The sequence below is a fragment of the Furipterus horrens genome, unplaced genomic scaffold (assembly GCF_987537825.1).
Source record: "Furipterus horrens unplaced genomic scaffold, mFurHor1.1.pri manual_scaffold_1, whole genome shotgun sequence".
Taxonomy (NCBI): Eukaryota; Metazoa; Chordata; class Mammalia; order Chiroptera; family Furipteridae; genus Furipterus; species Furipterus horrens.
Window position 1 is genome coordinate 202061041 of NW_028327171.1, and position 25062 is coordinate 202086102.

Genomic DNA, 25062 nt, shown 5'->3' on the forward strand with positions numbered 1-25062 from the left:
AGTTAAGTCAATGGCCAGTATCCCAAGGTGAATTTCACAGGGGAGCATCCCCCGAACAGTCCCCTGTTTCAGGCAGCCTGAAACATGTTCCTAAAACTTTGCACCTTGGAGCCTTCTCTATAATTACATATTTATTTACTTCTTCATCCACTAAGAGAACATAAATGAGCATCTTCCAAACTCTCCAAACCAAAAACGAGGCATTTGTCTGACTGGAAGTCACTTATTTTTCTTGATTGTAAAATTAAAGCATCTTCTAAACAATCAACGGACAGCTGTGTCTCACAGCTGACATGTTGGGGGTATACTTTTGTCAGAAAATAAAGTGAGAAAAACTCCTCTTGGTCCCCTTCACTTGGTCAAAACAGGCACGAGCGCTTGGTAAGCTCTGTATGACAAAAGCATTGTTATTCCTCCTTGAAATTTACTAATGAACATTCACACTGAGCAATTGCCATGAGACAAGATTTCTTCTTACTCCCACATCTTAGGAATTCTTAGGCTCAGCATTGTTGACCTTTTGGACAAATTTTTGCTGTAGGGGCTGTCCTGTGCATTGTGGGATATTTAGCAGCATCCTTGGCCTCCATCCACTAGATGTGCCAACAGCATATCCCCCCAGTCAGGAAAATCAAAAAGTGTCCCCAGGCATGGCCAAATGTCCTTTGGAAGACAAAATTGCCCTCCTCCCCATTGACAAGTCCACCTTATATGAATTTATTATGTAGTCCTTACAAAAATTCCTGTGGATAAGATGATCTTTCTTCTCCTATTTTACAAGTGAGGAAACCAAAAACCGACTAAATTCCCCAATTTTACACAAGCGACCTCAGTTTAGAGCCCAGGAACCCAGCTCCAGAGGGCGTACTCTCAACCACTCTGCTCAGACATCTGCCTCTAAATTCCTACCCCACCACTCCCAGGACCAACTGTATTCTCGGAAGAGCTGGTAACTTTCCTGGCCCTGCCGCAGTCTCGTGAGGACTCGCTACCTCTTCCAGAGGCCTGTGCAGTTGCATTAGATCCCCTTCAGGTTTGCCCTTCTCTGTGAAGCTATTGTTTCTCAGGCCCCGTCAGCTTAGAGGTTACTGGAAAGTTTCAAGAACAGTCACAAAACCCGAGTTCTCAGCCTTCATCTCAGGAGAGCTGAGACGTGGAATTCCACCCTCCTCCTTTAAATTCTTTTCAAAACCTTTGTGTTCCTGATTGACTCCGGAATCACAGCTGGAGCCACTACCAGGGTGATCTCCGTGGGTGCTATTCCTGCAATACCTCATCCAAACTTCATAACAACTGTTTTACCCGTTTTGCTAGGGAGAAAGTTTAGGATTAAAGCACTTAGGTAACTTGCCCAAGGTCACCTTGTTACAAGGCTGAGATCTAAATGACAAAGCCTGTGCCGCATTTTTTTTTTTTTTTTTTTTTTTTTTTTGGATAGGGGGAGAGGGAAGGGAGGGAAAAAAACCATTGATGTGAGAAACATCACTCAGTTGCCTCCCATATGCACCCCGACCAGGACAAACCCGCAACCTAGGCACGTGCCCTGACCGGGAATCACACTAGCAACCTTTTGCTTTGTGGGATGATGCCCAACCAACTGAACCACACCGGTCAGGGCAAAGCCTGTGCTTTCAACCTCTAAGATAAACGGTCCCGTTGGTCGCCCATGGTGTCCCCAGTCTCTGTGGTGAAATTATAGCTCCTCCTTCCTGAAGCACCAACCACCCTGCAAAGACTATGGCCATTTTTGCTGTAGAAGGTACCCATGCTGCACAGATGATTCATTCTAATGCCACTGTCAATGCCACCGGTCCAGGAAGGGACACAGGGCGTAGCTTGCTTAGTCTTCTCCTTTTTTGTTTGTCTTCTTACTTTAAAAGTCAGCTGTGAGCCCATAGTGGCAAAGGAAAAGGAGAATGTCAGTGACGAACACAGTTAGACTCAGAATGTCTCCCTCCATCACTGATCCTTGGTTCTACAATCAAACTCTGCCTCTTGATTCTCTCTTCCCTTAGGATACAGGCTTTCCTCATTCGTTCTCTCAGCCAGTATTTACTTAGTATCTTCCCTATGCCAGCCACTCCACTAGGCCCTGGGAATAGAATAATGAGCAGAGAGAGAGAGATGTGGTACCTGCCTGCTTCATGGAGCTGGCCAGTTACGGAGTAGACAACCCTTAATCTAATAATCACATAAATACGTTTGAGATGATGGCTGTGTTAAGAAGCATGAAGAAAACGTGCATGATGCTCTAAGCTTATGTATATTCTAGCGGGCCCTAGAGCCAACCTGTGGAGTTGGGGAAGGTTTTATTGGTAAACCTATACTGAACTGAAGTATAATGATGTGAAGAATGAGCAGGAGGCAGGAGCAGAAACCAGCCAGAGGGAGGTGGCAGCGTGCAGGTAGCTAGAGAGCGTTGCAAATAAAGAACCAGTGCAGACCTGACCACTGTGGCGCAGTCAGTTGGGAGTCTTCAGGGTCTTGCAGATGGAGTCTGAAGAGACAAGCGAGGCCCAAAATCGCAGGGCCTCATAGGATATTTATACTTTTCCTAAAAAAAAATATTGCTTTAAGCAGGAGGGGACATGAACCCATTTGCATGTTTTAGAAGACTACTTTGCTATGAAAGAATAGACGGGATGGATAGAGAGAGACATGAACCTATCTGCAGAATATAAATGCGTCCCTGGTGACAGCTCCCCTGAAGCACGTTTTGCGGGTTGCCTACCCAAGAGCCTCGCTCCCCTTCTTGCAAACTCACAGGATTGTGCTTTCGTTCAAGATTAGGTACCCAGTTAAAAGTACTCACCTTCTCAGACTCCCTCATATTCATGGTTGGCCCAGTGACCCAGTTCTGAACAATCATATTTTATAAGTAGAACTCTTTTTTTTTTAAGTGACAGATACAGCCAAGTTGGTCTTTGTTCCTTTGGCCATACACTTTCTTCTTCCCCGGATGTAAATGCTAAGTCTGGAGGGAGCAGTCTCTTGAGGATTAAAGTCATGAGTTGAGGATGAGGAACAGAGAGCAAGGCACAGAATACACAACTGATGGATGGAGTGTCCATTGCCAGACTGCTTGCTGCACAAGACAAGTAAGACCTTCCGTGCAGGGTTCTCTGTTAGTCACAGAGGAATCCAGTCCTCACTTCACCCACTAATCCCTCAGACATTCTCAGACATGCCTGAATTGTACAACAAACGCACGTCCGGTTTTCCTCCAAATGTGCTACCGACATTACCTGCCTCAAAATCTCCTGAAGTGGGAAGAGTTGAAACTGCAGTCTCTCAGCCAGGTGATCAAGATTAACATTGTCGTCATAAGTCATGTTGATTTATGTACCCTTCATAGGATGTGATGAAAATGGTACTCTACCTCTGTGTTCTTCCTCTCAATCTAATCACAAGAAAAATATCAGAAATATCCCAACCGAGGTACATTTTACAAAACATTGTACTTTCCCAGTTCTTCTAAATGACAAGGGAAGTCTGAGAAACTGTCATGGCCAAGTGGAGTCAAAGACATGACCACTAATGTAATGTAGCATCCTGGATGAGGTCCTGGAACAGAAAAGAAGCATTAGGTAAAAACTAAGGAAATGTGAATAGAGTGTGGACTTTGGTTAATAAAAATGTATCAATACTGGTTCACTGGATGTGATAAATGGATCGTACGTACGATGTTAATATGGGAAACTGGGGGTGGGGTATGTAGAACTTTCTGTACTATCTTTACAATTTTTCTGTAGACCTAAAGCTATTCTAAAATAAGTCTATTAAAATGAATATTCCCAGTCCCACAGAAGCATACTGTCAAGTGGGACCCAGGCACCTCCATATCTAAGAAGATTCGCAAGTTTCAAAACTACTACTTTAGGCCTGATCTGGGACTCCTGCTGCACTTGAAAGGGAAGGCCGTTCAGGCCACCTGCTCAGCTGCCACAAAGACAGATGCAGACCCTTCAACAGAGAGGGATGGTCAGGATATCTAAGAGTGAGTTTTTAGCTTCTAGAACAAAGCAAGCAATTCCTTTGTTGTATGTATTTTATTGACACGAATGCCTTTGGATAGAAGTAGCCAGTTTAATATTTTGCCCCCAAGTTGAATTTGAATCTCTGTGGTAACGATGCTAACAGAGTCGCCCCTAATAAAATATCTGGACTGCATTTTTATATTTCTATCATGAATAAAGTGAAATGTTTGGTGATTTTTCTTTTCTTTTTTTTTTTTTTTTTTTTTTACTTCTTGGCTCCCATTGTTACCACATCTCTTGAAATAAAAGAGCAACAAAACCAATATTTATAAAGGTTTCCTATGGCTCTATGGAAATTTTCCACCAGGCTTGAAAGCGCAAAATAATTATTTTTTGTAATGGATTTCAGACATAAATATACATAAAAGCAGCCATTCATTAGCTGAATTCAGATATATCAGGACCCAATTTCATTGCAAAATGTAGCCATACATGCAGCACCAGAGGAAGGCACCATGGCGAAATGGAACAAAATTAAACTAGAGATCAGAGGCCCAGGTAGTAGACTACGATGCAGTTACTTCCTAACTTGTGTGACTTTGGAGAAGTAACAAATCTCAGTTTCCATATTTGCAAAATCAGCAGTTTGAAATATGGCTTTTAAGACCCCCCTGAGCTCTGCAGTTTTGAGTATGGAATCTCAATGTCTAGACCTATTCTTGCCCCTAATATCACAATAATAAGACGTGTATTTGTAAACTCAGAATATTTTATAACTAATAATTTAACAACCAATCATAAAATGCAGGCATAAAACTTCAGCAGTCTTATTGCTTGAGAATTGTAGCCCACGACGTGAATTAAAGAGATGGTGTCAAGGGCTATTTAAGGATCCCTTCCAATCCATTCTGCCTCTATTATGGATGCTGCCATGTGAGACTGTGAGAAACCCAAGGACAAAATCTGACAACTAGTTGAGAAAAGAAAAGCACCACAAAACAGATGTTTTAAACATGAGGCAGGTGTTGATGTTTATTTCTACCTGGCTGTTACACAGATTGACATTGTTAAAATTTCAAAGCAGGCATTCTCCCCACTGATAAAGAACAAAGGGAATAAACAAATGACAAAAGAAATGAAAATGGTAAACAAGCATATGAAAAACTATTCACCTAAAGTCATGAACAGATGAATTGCCTTTTTTTATTTCTTTGCAAATTTTTTTTCCTGGTACATATCCCAATGATGACAGAGATATGATGAAACTATACTTTCATACATCACTGCTGGGGAGAACATAAACTGCTACAAACCCTTTGGAAAATACCTGATGATGCACATAAACAATGATTTCAGTATTCGTGTCCTTTGGTTCCAGAATTCCATTAAGAACACAGGACAGAGCAATATGCACGGAGATGTTAATTGCAGAGAAGAATTGAAAACAACCTCTAAATGTCCAAAAATAAATGAAAGATGGTAAGATATGTTACATCTACTCAATTTTATATCATGCAGCTTTGTAAAATAGACGCTCTAGAGGCTACTAACAGAAAATGTTTATGACCTGTGAAATGTGGTAAACTATCAGTTCACGTATAAAATGTTTACGCAATGTTTTTAAATTTGTTTATAAAGATTTTATTTATTTATTTTTAGAGAGCAGGGGACGGGAGTGAGAAAGAGAGGGAGAGAAACATCAATGTGTGGTTGCCTCTTGCGCGTCCCCCACTGGGGGGTCTGTTCTGCCACCCAGGCCTGTGCTCTGACTGGGAATCAAACTGGTGACCCTTTGGTTCACAAGCTGGTGTTTAATCCTCTGAGCCACATCAGCCAGGGCTATTTTTAAAATTTTTAACCAACATTTTTTAACTGATAAAACTTACATAAAAACCATGTTTGGCACTTGTCAAAAAAACCAAATAACTGGCAAAATTGAGTCCTTTTGCATGATAACAATAATTTGGAGCTGAGTATTAACTGTTCCCTTTAGGGTAAGGAACACATGACCCCCTTTGATTTGCAGTCCCTACTCAGTGACCCATGGAAACATTTGAATTCATGACCCCTGACTTAAATTTCATAGTCAGGATATAAAACTGGACATATAATTTCAAATATACACATGAAAAAGAATGTAATCCTCCAAAATGTTATGACTGGTTGTATTAAGAGTTATAGTATTATGGTTTAGTTTTCTCTTCTCTATTTTAAAACTGTCTGCATGATTTTTATATTTTAAAAATACAAAATGTATGACCTTTCCATAAATTCCCAGTATTTTAGTAAATATCAATTATTTTCAGCCATTACAAAAGAAAGATGAAGGCCATTACCCCCCCACCCCCCACCCCCATAATCTTGCAGCCAGGGGCTGGTTTTATCGCAGAACAGCAAAAGGGAGTCTTAGCTCAAATTCTAAGCATACTACACTTATTAGTCAGGAATGACACATTTGCCTCCTGTTATCCCCGAGAAGTCCCCCTTTCTTTTCTCAGGACTCACAATATTGAAACAGAAATCTGAAGGACACTTGAGCGACAGTTTCATTCTTAGGCAGGCGCAACTATTTTCCCATAACACAATCAGACAACACAGTGGCAGGTCTTTGAAGCAGGCAAAAGAAAGACGGAGCTCCAGGCCTTTAGCACTCTGGGTTTATCAGGTTCAGAATGCCTGCCTCCCTCCCTCAAAGATGGCAGAAGAGCAACAGTCTAACCGCTCAGCTCGACTACTACTTACTTCATAAATGGAAAATCATTCCTAACACCCTGCATGCAGTTTAATGAACCTTCTGGTGCCAATTTTGATAAAGATAATTAAAATGATTAAACAACCGTCTTTGTAAAGTGGCTTGCTGATTAGGATACTTCAAATCTTGCATGTCTCTAGGATATACGATGAAGTTTACTTATCCATTTCATAATACTGCTGAAAAAATTCTAAAGTAAATTGCTATTAGAAACCGCAGCTGTTGGTTTTTGAAAAAGCAATGATCTATATAGGTCTATGCTTTATTAAACTATTATATGTCAAAATTTAATTTTTGTTTTTATAACTTTTCTAAATGTAATCTCACTACTTAGAATATAGATGAGTAGCAAAATCAGATAAACCCCATTTAGTTGCTAAATGATCAGAGAATGAGGCTCAAGCTAAGATCTGTTTCCCTAGCTCAGTTCTCTAAAGCCCAGTCTTCTATACCCATGTTGAAGGGCTTGAAAATTGAAAAGTAGAAATGCCAAGTGTCCTTGGTAGTGGGTTAAAACAGAATATGGAATAATACTCTGGACGCAAATAATGATACTTATTGAAACATTGTAAATAGAAAGTTCAAAGTGGCTGACCATTTTCACTTGGTACATAGTAGTGATTTGGAAATTGAATATACTCCTTTCAATGCAACTGCAATTTATATGCATTTGTGATGTTAGTAGTAGAAAGTGATCTGAGGAAATGAATAAATGCATTAAGCTAATGGAAAAGAAGGCAGGTTTGTGGCTTCTAGTTTGCACACAAGCCAGAGTGGTAGATTATAGGGAATGATGACGGGGACCGACACCCCTGCATCCTTTAGGTCTTTGAGGGTAGCACGAATGTCTGCCGTCTCCCTGGGATGCAATACTGATTGGCCAGGAGGTGGAGCAGTTTCAGAGGCTTCTGCTTAGCTTTCCCATTAAGACCGTTTTTAAACCCATAGGCCAATAAACAAACGGGGGTTCTGACAAGTCCCAAATGTGTCCAGCTCAATAATTTACTCTGGAAAAAGAGGGGAGATGCTCATGGGGTGGATCCATGCCCGCAGTGGGCCTCCTGTCAGTCCTGAGATAGGACTCCATTTACTATCTGAATCCCATTACGTCCCCATGCTAAAAGCCACACGATAGTGACCGTCTCATCCCTGAGTATCAATTTCACCTTGGACCATGCATCCCCGTGTCCTCAGAGTGTCTGTGTCCACTCCTTTCCCCAACTCACCCAAGTAAATAACCACAGGTTCCTTTGGAGGAAGGGGAATCACTGCCGTGTACAGCTGCAGTGGGGCTGCAAAGTCCTCCTTCCCGGAGACCCAGCCTTTCCTTCATCAGTAGCTTCTGGGTCTGGAGACTTGGCCATAGATCCTAATTCTGTATTAGGGTGGCTGTGCCCCATCTGTCTCCTGATCATCTCCCGATCCTTGAGATCTCTTGATGGTATAGCTTGGGCAATACTCTCATTGGCTACCTGTCTGTTTTGCCCCTAGGGATGCCATGTTCTATTAGCCATCTCTAAATCTCCCTGCAGGTACCCCTCAAACCTAACCACTCATCACTGTGTCCACTATACCTGACAGTAAAGCATGGCCACAGGGCCCCGAGCCTTCCCTCCCCATTGTTAACAGGGAGCCCACTTCTGGAACAGCATCTGCCTACCGGGCTGCCACTGAGCACTCAGTGATGCTGGTGCCTGCCCCCCCCCCCCAGCTGCTCCTCGCTTCGGTCATTGTGTCCACTGTGCTTCCCTAAGTGCCCCCTTTAAAAAAGTGTAAATACTAAAGTCCCATATGATTTCCCTTGTAGGTGGAATATAAGAAACAAAATAAACTAACAAAATAGAACAGGTGCATAGAGAACAAACTGACAGCAGTCAGAGGGGAGACGGGCTGTGGGGCTGGGTGAGAAGGTGAAAGGGCTGGGCCAAAACAAAAACGTCATCGGCACAGATAACCATATAGTGACGACCAGAGGGAAAGGGGGTTAGAGAGAGTTAGAAGGGGGGAAAAGGGGGGATAAATGGTGATGGAAAGAGACTTGACTTGGGTGTGGTGGACACACAATGCAATATACACATGAGGTATTATAGAAATGTACACCTGAGAGCTATATAACTTTACTTACCAATATCACCTCAATAAGTTCAATAAAAGTAAATAAAATAAAAAACATAAATACTTTATTATTTATCTTGTGATCATTACTGTCCATCAATAGGACATCAGATGCCGAACCTGCTAATTACAGTTTTCCACTTGGTGTACGTTGAAATAAGTAATTATTAATATAAAAATTTCCATCATCTGTCACCTAACATCGCCCTGCATTCACAGATAAAGCTTTGAGAAGTCCTAGAGCAGTCAACAGGGGGACAGCTGTGGATCCTGGTCCGGCTGAGCACCTCGTGATTCCCAAAGTGGTCACCTCAAGCCTCTCTCATGTTCTGTCGTGTCCCCTGAGCCTGAACACAGATCTGCCCCTTAATTGGCTTTAGAATGAGGGGCGGTCCTTAAACTCTTCTGTCTCTGTACCTTTACCCTTTAATTTAAAGGAAATATGGAAAGAATATCTGGTCCCTCTTATTTCTTGGCAATATAACACCCATCCAAATAAAAATTAAATACAGAAATCTTTTAGTTCCTTTCAAAGAAAATTTCCTGGATAACTCCATGTGTTTTTATAATCCCAGAGACAATCTTACCCTTAGTCATTCATTACCAAAAATAAAGACTATGGTAACATTTTACTCTCTGTAGATGCAAACGATCTCATCTATTTTGGCATCAAAAAGGCAGGAAGACAAAACACACATTCCAAGGACAGAGGTAAAAACAATAATTTTTCATTTAAAAATTTTATTTTATTGTTTTTTTATTTTGTCTATTTCACCGTTTGTATGTTTGTCTTGCAAGAGCCCATGGAAGTGAGGGAAAATATCTGCAGGCTAATTTTACACAATATGAAAGGGATTAGGCACTAAATATAAAAAATAAGACTTTTAGCTTACTTATTAAACTAGGAAAAAATTTCCTGAACCATGTCAGTTAAATTGGTCTGCAATTCATTAATGAATAGAGAACACATATCTCCTCTAACAAATAATTTAAACATTGTGTACACTACCAAAGAAACTAGTCGGGATATGGATATTTTCAAGTCACAATTCCCTGGGTCAGACTAAAAACAAGTTACTTTTTAACCTAAAGTCAGAAGAGCAAAACCTGTAAAAGTGACAATATTGCCATTGTTCTCAGCAATCTACTAACGAATCCTACAAGTTCTGAAAGTCTTTTCAATAAAATGAACGCTGATTTCTTGGCAAGTTCCTTGCTGAAGGGGTAAGTAACTTTTGAAGTTGGACTTCTCCGTCTGTGGATAGAAGTCAGCTGTATTGCCAGCACCGCGTCACTTTGAAAATCATCTTCAGAATGAAAGCCCAGCAAGTTCAATGCAACAACACCTGCAAAGATATAAGACTGCACAGAGAGGTCCCTGGGCAGGCGGAACTCTCAGCCAGTGAGCCAGAAACAGATTGAAGGGGAGGTAGAGGCCAAATGTTTCTGTTTATAGATACTATCCTGGATAATATATCAAGGATTTTTGGATTAGAAGTGGACAGTTTGCAAAAAAGGAGATCGCTAGATACCAACAGTGCTGAGAATTTAAGATGCTTGTACCACAACTGAAGACAGTCTTTTGCATGTAGCTGTAGGATGTTCTGCTGGGATCCTTCTATTTGGAACTCCTGGCTGAGCAGCACTCTTACATATGCCTATTATCTGGTACATCTGTATTTCTAAATTTTTATAACTGATACTTAAAATGATGCCTCTGACACCCTCGAAGGTTCTGTAGGTTCCTGAAAATTAAAGAATGGTTACACAGTGCCTGATATTATTTTGGTATTAGCCTACATATATAACAATTATTTTAAAACTGGTACGTAATCCATTTTGGGTTCATTGAGAGTTCTCTCCATTAATCTTGCTGTTTTATTAACTAGAATATCCCATTCTCCCAGCCAGATTAATGATTAAGGCTTATCGTGCAACCAAAACCAGAATGAGGGCAATGGGTTCTTGGAATCCAATCGCCCATGATGAAATAGCCCAATGACCAACTCTTGATGCAAGATCACCAGGGTGTTTTAATGCAACCTGAACATCTCACAGAATAAAGTCCTCATGAAGACCAGAAGTCCATATCCTTAGATTTTTGTAGGCTTCAGAATCATTTTTCACTTAGCCCTCTATTGGCTCACTCTTATCTACATTCATTTGCCCAGCTTTGGTTGGCTGTTGGAGTTCCGGTGGAAGAAGTCCAATTCTCCCTCCAAGCCCCTCCTCTAGGGACTTGGAAATGGAAGGAATTGCAGTTCGTTCTGGCCATCTGCCAGGTATGGCACCCCAGGCTTCTTGGGGTAAGTCCGACAGGCAGTTTTAACGAACTCCTCTGCAGCATCAAGAGCAATGAGGCGGTCCTGCCAAAAATGAAATACAGAAAGGTTGTCAGGATGGAAACCGAACCGTATCGATGGAAAAACCAATCAACAAAACCCACCCTAGAAAGAATAACAAGAAAACACTGATGAAAATTTTCTCAACAAATTTAGAGACTTATTTTAATCCTTTCCTTACATTATCCATGAAACGTGCCACCACTCTTAAGTCCTTTCAAATTCTTTTTCAATCTTATGTTCTATCAACAATACTTCTCACATCTCTGACCTAAATAGCTGACTATACAGCAGAACTGACTGAAAAACACAGATCCTTGACCCACAATTCAAGCCCCAATCGGTCTGAGTGCCAGCCAGAAATCTGAATTTTTACTTTTATTTTTTTTTATGGGTAACTTCTGGGACTCATCCCTACAGTGAAGGAGTGTGCCCCTCTTTATCCCTTCCTGCTTTCTGGTGGCTGGAATGGCAGACATGTGGCAGAAGCAGTCTCCATTGACCACAATGTGAAGGCCACGGGCTGAGGACGGTGGAGCCACAGCAGAGAGGGTCCTGGGTCACTGACATCACAGGGTGCTGCCCCAGCCCTGGGCTGACTACCTCTCCATGTCTATGAGAGAGAGGAAATAAGTGCCAACTTTACTGAAGCCACTACTTACTTTCACTGTAGCCAAATCTTATCCAAATAAAACCCTTCCACCTCATCCATGCAAGGAAAACACCTATAGGAGCAGGGGGGATTGTTTCCTTACACCAAACCAAGTTATGGGCCAAAAGCCCCTTTCCGAAGCTGCCTTGCTGCCCTCGGCCTGGGGTCCAGTGAGCTTAGGAGGAGCTCTGATGCTCCGGACAGAACTCTGGATTTGTGGAGCCCTCCAGGTGACTGCGGCACTGCTGGTCACAGACACCAGTGGGCAGGATGCCAGCACCACCTGCTACCTCACGTTGTGGGGTCGCCAGTGGGCTGGAATGAGGAGGATACAGAATCACAGAAAAGCGGAAACTGAAAGCAAAATCGGGGCAGGTGAAAAAAAATGCATCCACTCACCACAACAAAGAGATACCTCTCCGAGAGCTCCCAACCCGTTGGAAAGATGGTGGTCTCTTCAGCCAGTTTCAACAATATCTCTCGCGCTTTCCTCATGTTTTTAGAATCACTGATGGTGCTGAGTTTCGTCACTGACAGCAGAGAGTCGGCTTCCTTTTGAAAACCTAAGGTAAAAAAAAAAAAAAAATGTACCTGTCATGTAACGTAGTCCCAACAAGTGACGGTCCTGCAGTGGGGTCCCTGCTGGAGATGGAGGGACCCAAATGTGGATTCTGAACAACTATCAGAAAACTGAAGTCACTCACTCCAAATGCTGCTTCCCGGTTCAGGGTGACTGCCTGGCAGTGTCTTTTATTAAATTCGCTTGATATTTCTTCTTGTTTAATTTTCTTTGTTAACTTTTTCCTCAGAGTTAAGCCTCAGATCCTCATCCACTGCCTGCTTTGCGCCCTTTTGGTTTGAAACCCTCCCCCCACTCCCTATCCTTCACCTCCTCCCCTGCCCCCAGAATTCCCACCCGCCTTTGCAGCTTGAAAGCCAAAGAGTGGCTGCTTCCAGGCCCCTCCTTCTCCAAGCCCAGGTTCCCTTTGCCAGGGCAATCTGGTTGGCCGATTAAAAGTACTTACCCAAAGGTATAAAAGACTCATAGATTCAAACCTACCTGGAGTAAATTACATTTAAAAAGAAGAAGGCTATTAAATCCCACTAACACTGGGCGGAATAAAAAGGAGGCAGAAATCCACCCCATCCCACTGTATCCCAAGTAAAGAGATAGGGGCTAGCAACTTGGTACCCCACTTTCGAAAAGTTATGATGACAAGGTATCATGCTCTCTTTTCAAAGCGGAAGGACTGAAAGCTTCAAAGTTGATAAATTCATTTTTTAAACATTAAAATGAGCTTATTTTATAATGTGAAGGCCATGTTTATTATATCACAGCCCTAGCAGAATTAAGAAAAATCAATACCCAATATCTACTCTAATGCTACAGGGATTTTCCCCAACTTTCTAAGTTTTTCTGCCTTTTAGTCCTTCTGAAAGTTCACACTGAATTTTGTTATACACACACACACACACACACACACACACACACACACACAAACTGTTTCTTACAAACAATATCCCAACCTGCCTCATCTTATAAAGCTATTACTAATTGGTCAATTACTCCCATCTAATTCAATCAATGCACTGTACCCCAAAATTCAGTGGTAGTGCCCAAATGATTCCACTGCCCTGTGCTATGCAATACTGAGGACAGATGGAGGAACACATGGCAAAATGTGTCGTCAAGACACAAGTCAGTGATTAACAGAAAGGTCAGGTGTTTAGGCTGGAGGAGACAGGAGAACAGGATGGAGGAAAGAATTCGTACACAGTAGCCATAAGAATTCGATTACTGACATTCCCTTTACAAAAACCACGAAGAGGAATGACCACAACTGCTTCTTTTTATCATTTCATCACTTTCAGTCTCACCTAAATCTTCTAAAATGCATTTCCATTTATTCCTCACTTTCCTTCGAACCTGCCGTAGGGTGTAGATGTCATAGTTGAGTTTTTGCCATTCCTGTAGGAGAAAGAAAATTCTGTTTTATTTTTACTCTTTGTCCTACCCTCAATCTAATCCCCAAACTTAAGCTGCTTAAACCCGTGTTTCTTCTCTTCATTAATCTTCAAAGTGTATCTAAGAGAGAAAGAGATGGAAGAGACAAGAGTCAAGAAGAAAACGCTGGCTACCATTTCTGGAGACTCTGCTATGTAGCAGAAGAAATGACACAGTCCATGAATTATCCTAATTAAACTCTTCAAAGTACCTAGTCTCCCAAATTCAGTGATCTCACCTGTAAAATGGGGATAACAAACGTGAGCATCCATTTACGACTGTTATAAAGATTAACGGCATATAAAATCACAATACCTGCATGCAGTGAGCACCAGTAAAATCCATGTATTATTAAAGCCATTTTATAGGTGAAGAAACTGAGAGCCAAAGAAGTTAACTGGACCTGGCTGCTGTGGCTCAGTGGATTGAGCATCAGCCTGTGAACCAAGTGTCGCTGGTTCGATTCCCAGTCAGGGCACATGACTAGGTTGCACGTCACGTCCCCAGTTTGGGGGCATGAGTGAGAGGCAACCACACAGTGATGTTTCTCTCCCTCTCTTTCTCCTTTCCCCTCCCTCTAAAAATAAATAAATAAATAAACAAATAAATTGTTTTTTAAAAAAGAAGTTAACTGGATAATCCAATATCATCTAGCTAATAATTTTTCATTCTGAAAACTTATCTTTGGGGTCCTAGGCCATCATGTTGACCCCAAAGTAGAGCTTGAATCTTTCAGGAGCATTAGATTCCTTACTGAGCTAAGGATGTCTTTTAAATGTCATTGAAATTTGTTTTTAGGTGCTTTATCTAGATGAAACAAGTCGTTTTATGAAATATACGTTCTTCTTAGCAAAACCACACAACTATTGTAAAGCACAGCTTAAAAGAACATCATTCTACAATGCTCAATTTAAGACTCAAGTTTTATGATATTTTGACTCCTCTCACTGAAAATGTTTCAATGATGCTATTTTCTTTACCAAGCCCCTTTCAAGGTTTGCCTTGCTCACTGCTGATCAACTTTCACGACTGGTTAAGAGAAATCAATTTAGCTGCCATTCAAAATGTTTAAAGACACCACTTGGAAAAAGGAAACTAGCAAAATACAGTGTGTTTTGTTATGACTGCATTTTAGATCTGTATCTGAAGATACGCCATCTTAAGGTCATGGATTTCAGCCATTTCCTAGAAGTTAGGAAGTGAGGAATTTGAGTCCTCTTTCCTGTTTTGTTTTTGTTTCTGACCAAAGGCACGCACATGCATGGGTGTGCCTGAGAGTGTGGTGACTGGGGTCAGGGATAAAGTCTGTGTTCCTAGAAGAACGCTAATTTGAGTCACCTCAGAAATACGCAACCTTGACCTCATCTTTATCATCACGGTAAGGCGCACCTGTACAATTCCCTGGAGACTGTGTAAGTCATAAGGGGAAAAACTCAAGTACTATTGTTTTCATTGGCTGGGCCTTATTGTACTAAATTGGCCGTTCAGCACATGTCATCTTGGAAAAGAGCACGGGTACTAGAGCCAGACTGCCCGGGTTTGGGTTCTAGTTCCAATATTTATGAACGGCTGGCTCTGGGCAAGTTCATGACCTCATCTACAACACAGGGGTAGTAACACCACCTAACTGCCTATGTTTATTGAGAGGATCAAATGAAGTAATGCAAACCCAGAAAATGGACATTCTCCTCCAAATAGTGTGGACACAATAAAGAAGTAATCCTCCACGACTCACTGGGGTGGGTGAGGGGTTTCTATGAGGACTGAGGGCACTACACATTGCACTATGCAGGGCCTCATGGACCCCCCGGAGCAAAGTTGCTCTGCTTCAGGCATCAAGTGCAATTTTTCTTTTCCTGAACATTATTTCACCTTTCTGGACATCATGAATTTTGTAAGCCATCAGTTCCCACACTTATATAAAAAGGTAGAGTCATTTCATGAAAGACTTAAGAGGCACTTTCGAGTGATCAACATTTTTGACTATGTGTACATCTTTATATGTGTTCTTTCTTACCTGCTAGTGTGTGTTATCTCACTGCATTTTCATGTAAGTTGCATTAAGTCCTTTTTGCTAAAAAGAGGAGTATAAATAAATAAAATGTTTCACAGAGCAGTGCTGTGCTTATTCTCAGTGACACTGACCCTCCTCTCTGATGGACAAAAACTGGTCAGACTCTGTCACAGTGATTAGATAGATCCCCACTCCAGGTCCAAAGATCTACTCACACAACCTTAAATTTTGTAACAAACCACTAGGTGGCTTCATTAACTTGCAATTAAAGGTCTCTGCTCGTTTTTCTTTTTGCTTCTTAGGCTTGTATGTCTTAGTCCTGTTCCCTCAACTAAGTGTAGCCAAATGTCTATTTATTGGAGATGCAGTTATCCCTGGGTGATCCAGGCTCCAGACTTAAAAAAAAAAATTTCTCTTGCTGCTGACCATCTCCTGGTTATTGTGCTATTCCTAGCTACCAACACTAAACGTTTTACAAATTCATTCTGTTGCAGCGTTTTGACTCTGATAAAGTGTTTGATGGAGAAGCAACAGTATGATGTTTACAAATCTACTAAGTATGAACCCACACACAATGCATCGCTGCCTTGCCGAGGACAGGTGCTGGCTCAGATTAGGGAAACGGAACTATGCATTTCTTATATCGATATTACTGTCATCTTTTGACAGAGTAGTCATGGATAATCATATAAAAGTGCCTGGGAGTTCTGTGCAAAATTTAAAGTTCTAATACCAGTAGAAGCGTGGGGAGCATTTATCTAAGAGTTGGGTTTTGGTAAAATGAATATTAAGAGGGACATTTTAATTCCTCTTTAACACCTAACCCCAAAGAACAGAACCTGAAGTGACAAATAAAAAATGGTGATTTACAAAATCTGCCTACAACTTAAGAAACTCACTTATTCCCTTGTACCAGAGGGAAAAAAAAAAGTCTTGTGATATCCTTCTACAATTTTTAAATTATAACAATTTGTTTTTAGACAAATAAGTTGAAAATAACAATTAAAGATCAGTTAAATACTCCTCACCAGTGAGCTGAAACTAAAATCTACTAGACATCAAAAGTGAAAGTCTTATTTTCTAAAATAAACTTTTGTTTTTCTCATCATTTCTGAAATAATATATTGTGGCCAATGTGGTGCTATGGCCCAAAACTTTAACAATCACTAAATTATCAAAGGTGTAAGAAAACAAAGAATGCAGAATTAATTTCACAAGATAACTGGGAACCAGGACAAACTGAAAAACATGTGATTGAAAATGAATCACTGAAGATGCTTATAGTCGAATTCTTGAGGTTTTTCTCCTTTCTAGTTGTTGGCCAAATCAGATTAGAGCAGCTAGATAAGAAGGTTGAGGCAACAACATGAAAGGCAGAAAAAAACTCAGTCTCCTGCAACCATCCACAGCTAGTTGGCCTCCAGTTTTAGATCCTGTGAGCTGGCTTTGACCTTGAGTTCTGATTTAAACTCCTGGGATCATTTTATGTTTATCTATTCTATATTATTGTGAGGTTGTGGACAAATGGGACAGTCAAAAAGTACTACTTATTTCTTGTTAAAAAGGTTATTTAGCCCTGGCTGCTGTGGCTCAGTGGACTGAGCGTTGGCCTGCAAACTAAGTGTTGCTGGTTCGATTCCCAGTCAGGGCACATGCCTAGGTTGCATGCCAGATCCCCAGTTGGGGGCACGTGAGAGGCAACCACACATTGAGGAAGGAAGGAAGGGAGGAAGGGAGGAAGGGAGGAAGGAAGGAAGGAAGGAAGGAAAGAAAATAAAATAAAATTAACTTTAAAAAATCTTTAAAAAGGTGATTTATACAATTAAAGAAATGTACTCTAACAGATCATATAACCATCTTAAACTCTTAGGAACAACTTCAAAAGAGATCATTTTATTTTTAATTACACAAATAATATAATCACATAGAAATAAAAACTCAAGGAGAGCAGAAGAGTATAAAATGAAAACTAAAAGTCTGTTTTCCCATTCTCTTCTTCTTGTCTTATTTCTCAGAGATAGTCATACTTGAAGATTTCTTCTTCCCCCTCCCTTCTCCTCCTCTTCCTCCTCCTTTTCTGCTAGCTTACACTACCAATTCCTCCAGTATTATTTTAAACTTTCTTTGTACTTTTTGTTATGTTTGTTATGTTTGTTTGTTAGCTCTGCTCCACCCCACTCCCCACCCCCACCACTGCAAGGGAGGAAAAGTAGGGAAACAGATTATTCGTAGTATTCATGATCTGTCCCCTAAAACTGACATCACTGCCCCAAACTAAAGCTGAGTTCTGGTAGCAAGGAAGAAAGGAGGGAGGGATATGGCCACTGGAAGAGCTACATATCTGCAACTAATATGTCTGCCACAAGTAAATATTTTATATTTGCTTCCCCCAACATCTATATTCCTTTTCTCCTATCAATCTGGGTATCAAATTCATCTAGATTTTCCTTTGGAGAACATCACATTCTTAACCCTTAGCGTACACAGACTGGCTTAGGCCAACAAGCTCAGCTTTGGCTGTAGTATATTAGAATCATGCAGGGAGCATTTAAAAATACCAATGCATGGGATCCACCTCTCAAACCAATGAAATCAAAATCTTTTGAAGGGGTACCAGATGTGAAACCCAACCAGCCTATCCCACTGGCTCAAGTATGGACACGTAACTCAACTCAAGCCAAGGAGGTGCAACAAAATCCACAGGGTTTCTGGGACCAGCCAGGCACCATGTTCTCTCTTCGTGGTGTGAGTGTACAAAATGTAGAACTACTCCTGTCTCTTTTACTATCCAGAGAAGAGCCGGTCTAAGAAAGAAGTCAACACTCAGAGGAGAACAAATATGAAAGAATCACAGAGAAACAGAGCCTAAAGACATACTGGGCCTCAGACCAAATCTCTTCTGAAGTCAATCCTACTGTTGGAACTCTGTTATCTAAACCAATTCCATTTAGTTTGAGAGAACTAGAGTTCTTTTTCTGGTCCTTGCATTTGCAAGATTCACGTTACAAAGTCTGCTCATTAAGTACATAAAAAGGAAATTAATAAATACTGCATAAAATATGAGTCTTATATTTTCCTACCTCTAGCCCCTGGGGTTAGACAGCATATACACCTATTTGCTGAGGATGGATATCATTTACAGAGAATGCACTGTCAAGGGCTCTGCCTGGGTCCTTATCTTTCTGTCCCAAGAGTGCCTTAGGCACTGCCAGACTTAACAGCAGTCCTCTTCTGTATCCAGGAATTGTTTTATGGTGTCCTCTCCCCCATACCAAATTCTGTCCAGCAGAGCAGAGCTTCTGACTCTCCATTGTTATAACAGCGGAGAGGAGGCAGCTTCTATCTAATTGGATAACTTCTAAAGATCCACGGGAAAATGGTCTACCATTGGCTTAATCACTCAACTCCCTTACTTATAAAAATCCGGCTGGATCTAAAGACGAGTTCAAAGTTAACTTAGACGCAATAACTATGAGTCAAAATCTATTCACCACCTGAAACCCCAAGCATTAGGATGACCTTCCTTGGCTTATGTCTTTCTTGGATGGTGAAAAATCATCTTCAAAGAAATATTCTTAAGTAGGCCAAAATCTACTTCATCTTCTTCATTCCATACCCAAGGTCTGATAACCACAAAGTGAACTTTAAGAAATGGTCTTTAGTTGTATGATCTGCATAAAAAGCCCAGTCAAGAAGGTCTTTCTGAAATTTTATGTGAAGTTATATAATTTTCCCCATGTTTGACTGCAAATAAATTCAAGTCAAATCCAAAGCAACATACTCTTAAAAAAATAAAAAGAAAAATAAAAAGAATGACTACTTATTGTTTCTTTTCCAACTCAGCCTCTTTTTTCTTATGCATTTATTGTTTGCTTATTTAAGTTAGGTAATACATTTATATAATTCACAATTCAAAAGTACTAAAGGCTCTTTCCCCCAGGCACGTGTCCTTTCTACAAGTAATAAATGTTACCCATTTCTCCTGTAACCTTCCATTTTTTACCATCAGTGGTAGTATACTATATCCTGTACTTTTCACTTAATAATGTATTTTAGCAGTCTGTATCACAATATAAGGCTCTAAGCTCTTCTTTAACTTGACTTGTTGAGGATCTGGTATAGACAGAAACAGAATAATCATAAACACAGATATCTGTTTTATGGGAAATGGTGCCCTAAAAAATTACAATATTAAAACTAGAAGATGCCTTAAGGCTTTTTGCTTCTTACCCACCTAGCATCACCATCAGAAAGTATTAAGTGGCCCCATGCGTCATGCGCTATATACATCCCTTTAGAAATTTCCACTTCAACTCAACACTGACGTTAAAAGAAGACACCATACAACTGTGTCAACGACATTACATTACAAAAACTAAACATCTATATCAGGGAACTACAAAGGGAATTGGACCCAAATACTTTTACTTGAAAGTGACAGTGTCTTGGTAAAATGAATTTTTGAACATTGTAACTGTTATCTCTTTCCTTTGCATTTTCAGCAATTCACATCATCTTATGCTACTTTCTATTTAAAATGAAGAGAGATTTTCTAAAAGATAGAAAAATCATACCAAACACTTCTTTCATCAGTGTTCTCGCATTGGGTATGCAGTGGAAAACATCAGATATTAAAAGGAAGACACGCAACACTTGGAGGGGGGGCCAGGATTTTAACAAGCCTGTAACAGTCTCCCATCTTTGCTTTCCACAGAAAAATGTGAGATGGATAATGCAGAGTGGTGTAATTCTGCAGCTGCTGAAGAATACACAAAATGATTGCTGTCCATCTGGAAAAAGGTATTTAGCATTGCACCCCAGGGCTCGGTTTCATCGTTTTTATCAGTGACTTCAGGGAGTCAAAGGTCACAAAAGTAGGAGGGAGCTAATATATGGAACGAGAAAATCAAGATTTGAAACATATAACAAATTAAGACCTATAAAATAAAATCTATAGGTCAAAATGATTAGAAATAAATAAAATACACCCTGCCTACTCTTAGGTTGGAAAAAAATCAACACAGTCCACATACCAGATGCAGAGGGACCTGCCTACATAGCAGTTCATGTGAAAGACAGGTTAGTTTTAGTGGAAGTCCTAAGAAAGAGGATCAGTGTTAGAAGGAACTTTCTATTTGGAATGAAACCTTTGTAAGATAATGAGCCCTCCATCACTGAAACTCTGAGTTATAATTTATATAATTTATCTAGAAATATATAATTTATAACTGCTAGAAATATAACTTCTATAGGCTCTTTCAACATATTTTTCTTGTATCACCTGACGAAATCCAAAAAGGATTTAAAGACATTTACAAAAAAGAGGGTAGAGAGATGCACAGAGAGATAGATAGAGACAAATGGTTAGATGGATGATAGACTGATAGATAGATAAATATAATATTTTCAGAGCACTTACTACTTCCCAGCTACTACTCTAAGATCTTTACAGGTACTTAGCTAATTCTCATAATATGATGATGTTACTTCCACAAGATGGGTATTATTATAACATCTTTAGAATAAGAAAACTGAGGCTCCAAAAGGTGAAGGAACTTAAGACACAAGAAGCTGGGATTTCAAACCCAGGCAGTCTGGTTGTAGAGTCAATGGACTTAGCCACTCTCTACACTGTCTTTAAACAGGAAGTGAGCAGTGGGCGAGCAAGGTGGGAAGGGAGGAAAGGAAGTAGATGAAGAGGAAGAGGACAAAAAAGCAGCCGATTAGAGAAGAGGCCAACCTGAAGCCACAGAAGCTGTGCCTGAGGAGGAACTAAGAAATCATAATTTGAAATCTTGGGAGAAAAAAAAAGAACTTTTCTAGAGGCAAAGGACGCCCAGGCCAAGAATACTGCTGAACCTAAGAAGGTCCTCAAGAGATGGCTCTCTGGGACATTATGTCTGGTCTTTCTTTTGGGGACTTCAGTTCTCCCCTCCTCAAAGCAGGTGAAGGGGTCTCAACTCCCTCCCTCTTTTCCACACTCCCTCTGTCTAGCTGGCAGCCACTTTATCTCTGAAGAGTGAGACAGGCAAAACCTTCCCTCTGACACATGGGGGTGTTGGGTGTTGAGGAATTGTGGAAGCTGCAACATTTTGAGGTTCTAAGGACCCAGGAGAAAAGATCAGTATTTTGGACTGGGCTGTGCTTGTCTGCAACAGAGAGCTGTGGAATTCCCCATCCTTTTCTGCAACTATGCTTCAGGCGGCAGGGCTGAGAACACCCTGGGTTTCTTACACTTACCTAAGGCACTTCCTCTGCTCCTCCCCCGGGATGCCCCACCTCGTCCTTCAAAAAGAAACCAGCTACGTTATTTTCCTTTCCTTGGAGAAGTCCCTGGAGGCTCAAGCCCTCTTCTCCCTGGCTTACAAGATGACAGGGTTACCAGAAAGCCAAATTCAGAAACCCAGCCCAATCCTGCAGGGAGCTCACGTGACAACCACACTTTCACTGGCTCATATGACAGATGGCTTTCCTCCTCCCACAGCCAATCAGTTGGCACCTCTGAGCAAACACCCAAGAGCCTCATATGCCAAATCCAACAGAAAAAGGGTTTTCCAAGGAACTAGCTCACTCTTCTGAAGAGGACCACTAGCTGGTTTCACTGACGCAACCAGCCACAACACCCTTCCCTGATGCTTGCTACTTCCTCAAGCTCCGCTCCATTCTCCACCTCTCTCTTCATGCCAAATGGCTTAAAGGGGGAGCTCCCACTTGCTGTTCTCACTTCCTCCTCACCCCCCTACTCACCAGCCCCTGACAATCAGCCCTTTTCAGATCTGCTACCCGTGCAAAGTACTAAGGTGCTTTCCCCACCTTCCTCATGTCATTGCCTTTTCTAAAGCACTACATCCTGAAGGCCACCTCTTCTTAACACACCTCTTCAGGTTTCTGTAGGAAAGGGAACAAGGAATGAGCATCCGTTTCGGACCCACTCGGTACAGCAGGCCTGGACTTCTCCATCCCCTGAGAGAATGGTACTAGAGGTGGTACTAGAATCCCCATGCAGGGGAGACAAGGTCCAGTATCTCGCCCAGGGTCATTCAGCAGCAGATCTGCAATTCGAACCTGCCACCCCCAAAGAGTATCCTCCAGCTGATCTCCCTCGCTCCCCTCCCTTCTCTTTGCAGGTCCCTCTCTTTCCTTTCATACATACCATCCTCTCCTAAGGCTTTGTCTAGGGTCTTTTTCTCATCTCCATCTCCGTGGATAATTTCCTCTCGTGCCTCACGCCGTTATCACTCCCAAGTCTCCATCTTTGCCCCGACCCCAAGCCTCAGCTCCAGGTCTCGATTTCCCCCTTTGTGCCGGGTGTCTCCATGTGGACAGGCTGCTAACGGAGCCACTCAACGGAGTCTGACTCCCCACCAGCCTCCACCAGGCCAGTGTCTTCTCTCTCGTGTTCCCAACTTGGGCATTTCACCTTCTGAATCAATATCAGTCACTTAACCCTGTTGGTTCTCCCCCCACCCACCACCACCAATTCCCCTTTTCTGTATTCCCCCAGCCTCAGCCCTCATTATCCGGAACAGCTACAGTCCTGGTCCCTCTGCTGTCAAAGGCTAATGTCTCCAATCTCCTCCCAACCATCGGCCTGAAAATGAAATTGGGTTATTTCCCTCCCAGTAATTGTCAGTGATTCCACACCGCTTACTAAATACCGAATAAAGTTTCAACCCAGAACAAGCTCTCTGTGATCTGACTTTCCAGCTTTGTTCCAACAATGTCCCTTCACTCACAGTGCACCCCCACGGGACCACCCATATGCTTGAATGTGCTTTGAACTTGTGCACCTTTGACCACGTTCTTGCACTTCCTCATTCCACTGTCACATAAATCCTATCCACTCTTCAAGGCTTAGCTTAAATGCTACCACCTCGAGAAGCCTTCACCTTTCTTACCAGTTGATGCAATTGCTTCTTTTTTGAGATTCTCAGCCCCTTTATGCAAATTGTTGTAGCGTTATTTCCTGTACAGACATTGCTGTATAATGTCTCCTTCACTATTGGATTGCAGGTTCTGTGGATACAAGACTCATCCAAGTCTTATACAGTCTTCTGTAGAGAGCAAGCATTCCAATGGGTTTTCTGAGCTCAAATGACTATGACAATTCACATAAAGGCCACGTTCTGCCAGGGATTGAGTGCCTACTTTAAAGCTAGGAAGCAGCACAAACTTTCATTACAAAAAGCCACTTGGGTTCTAATTCATGTGTATTCTCAACAAGGCAGTTTTCCATAATCGAGATATTTTCATTCCCATCTTTTTGGGAAACAGAGTAAATTCAAGAAAGGTGAAATAAAACAAAGTAACCCATGCATCTCTCCTATTCAGTGCCTGGTCAAGCATTTGATATTTGAAAAGTATTTTTCACATATGTCTCCTTAAATAATAGATATTGAGGCTGCACTGCAGCACGCACTCTGTATGCGTCAGTCCAGTCATCAGAAAAGCAGATGAGAGGGGTTTATGGATTTGTTCCTAGAGAGGGATTAAGTGTCACTCTAAGAGGTTAAGTAACTCACTGAGATCTCAGAGCTATCCAGTGGGGAACTGTCTGACTTCATAACCCACGCTCCTCCCGGTACCCTACGCTGCATTCAGTTAGGCCCAAATTCAGCCCAGTCCATTGTCCTTCCCTGTCGCCAATGTGGAAACTGGGACACAAGGAGAGAAATGGAACATAATGTGCAGGGACTTTCATTCTAAAAGTGGCTTCTGGCACAGCCCCTCAGGCCCAGAAGACAAACAGACCCCCTTCTCAGCTCCCCCACTGCCCCTCGCTGACACAGTCCTCACTCTGGCAGCGGGAGGTGTGACAATTTAACCAGATCCCAGGGGAAGGGGTAGGCTGGTGAGATTCACAGGAAAGGGCGGCGAGAGTCCATTATACAGAGGAAGCTCAGGGCTTCCTTTAAACACAGCTGGTTTGGGACAGTATCAAGGCCCCTACCCAGGAGGGGCATCCTCTTTCAAAACTATAAAAGCCTATTTCCTCCATCCACCAGACATGGTATATAAGTGAGGAAGACAGGATTGTGTTTCACTGTTCCTAGACAGCCGGCCCGCTCATTAGCCCTCTGCTTCCACCTCAGCCCAAATGGCACAGGATCCAATGACAGGGAAGACAAAGTCAGTGTATTAGAGGATAAACATCAAACTAAAGAACCTTGCAGGAGAAGGTGGTAAGGAGTGGAGGCAAAGAAGG

General features: G+C 41.7%; 1 protein-coding gene across 1 annotated transcript in view; it reads right to left on the minus strand.

The window, feature by feature from the left end:
• Positions 1-9594: 9594 nt before the first annotated feature.
• MREG (melanoregulin) overlaps positions 9595-25062 on the minus strand; it is a 52317-nt gene continuing 36849 nt past the window's right edge. Inside the window, exons 3-5 of the mRNA XM_090283479.1 lie at positions 13717-13807; positions 12238-12401; positions 9595-11210 (exon numbers count right to left, since the gene is read on the minus strand). Coding sequence (XP_090139605.1) covers positions 11076-11210; positions 12238-12401; positions 13717-13807 — 390 coding nt within the window. The 3' untranslated portion in view covers positions 9595-11075. The remainder of the gene's footprint in view (positions 11211-12237; positions 12402-13716; positions 13808-25062) is intronic.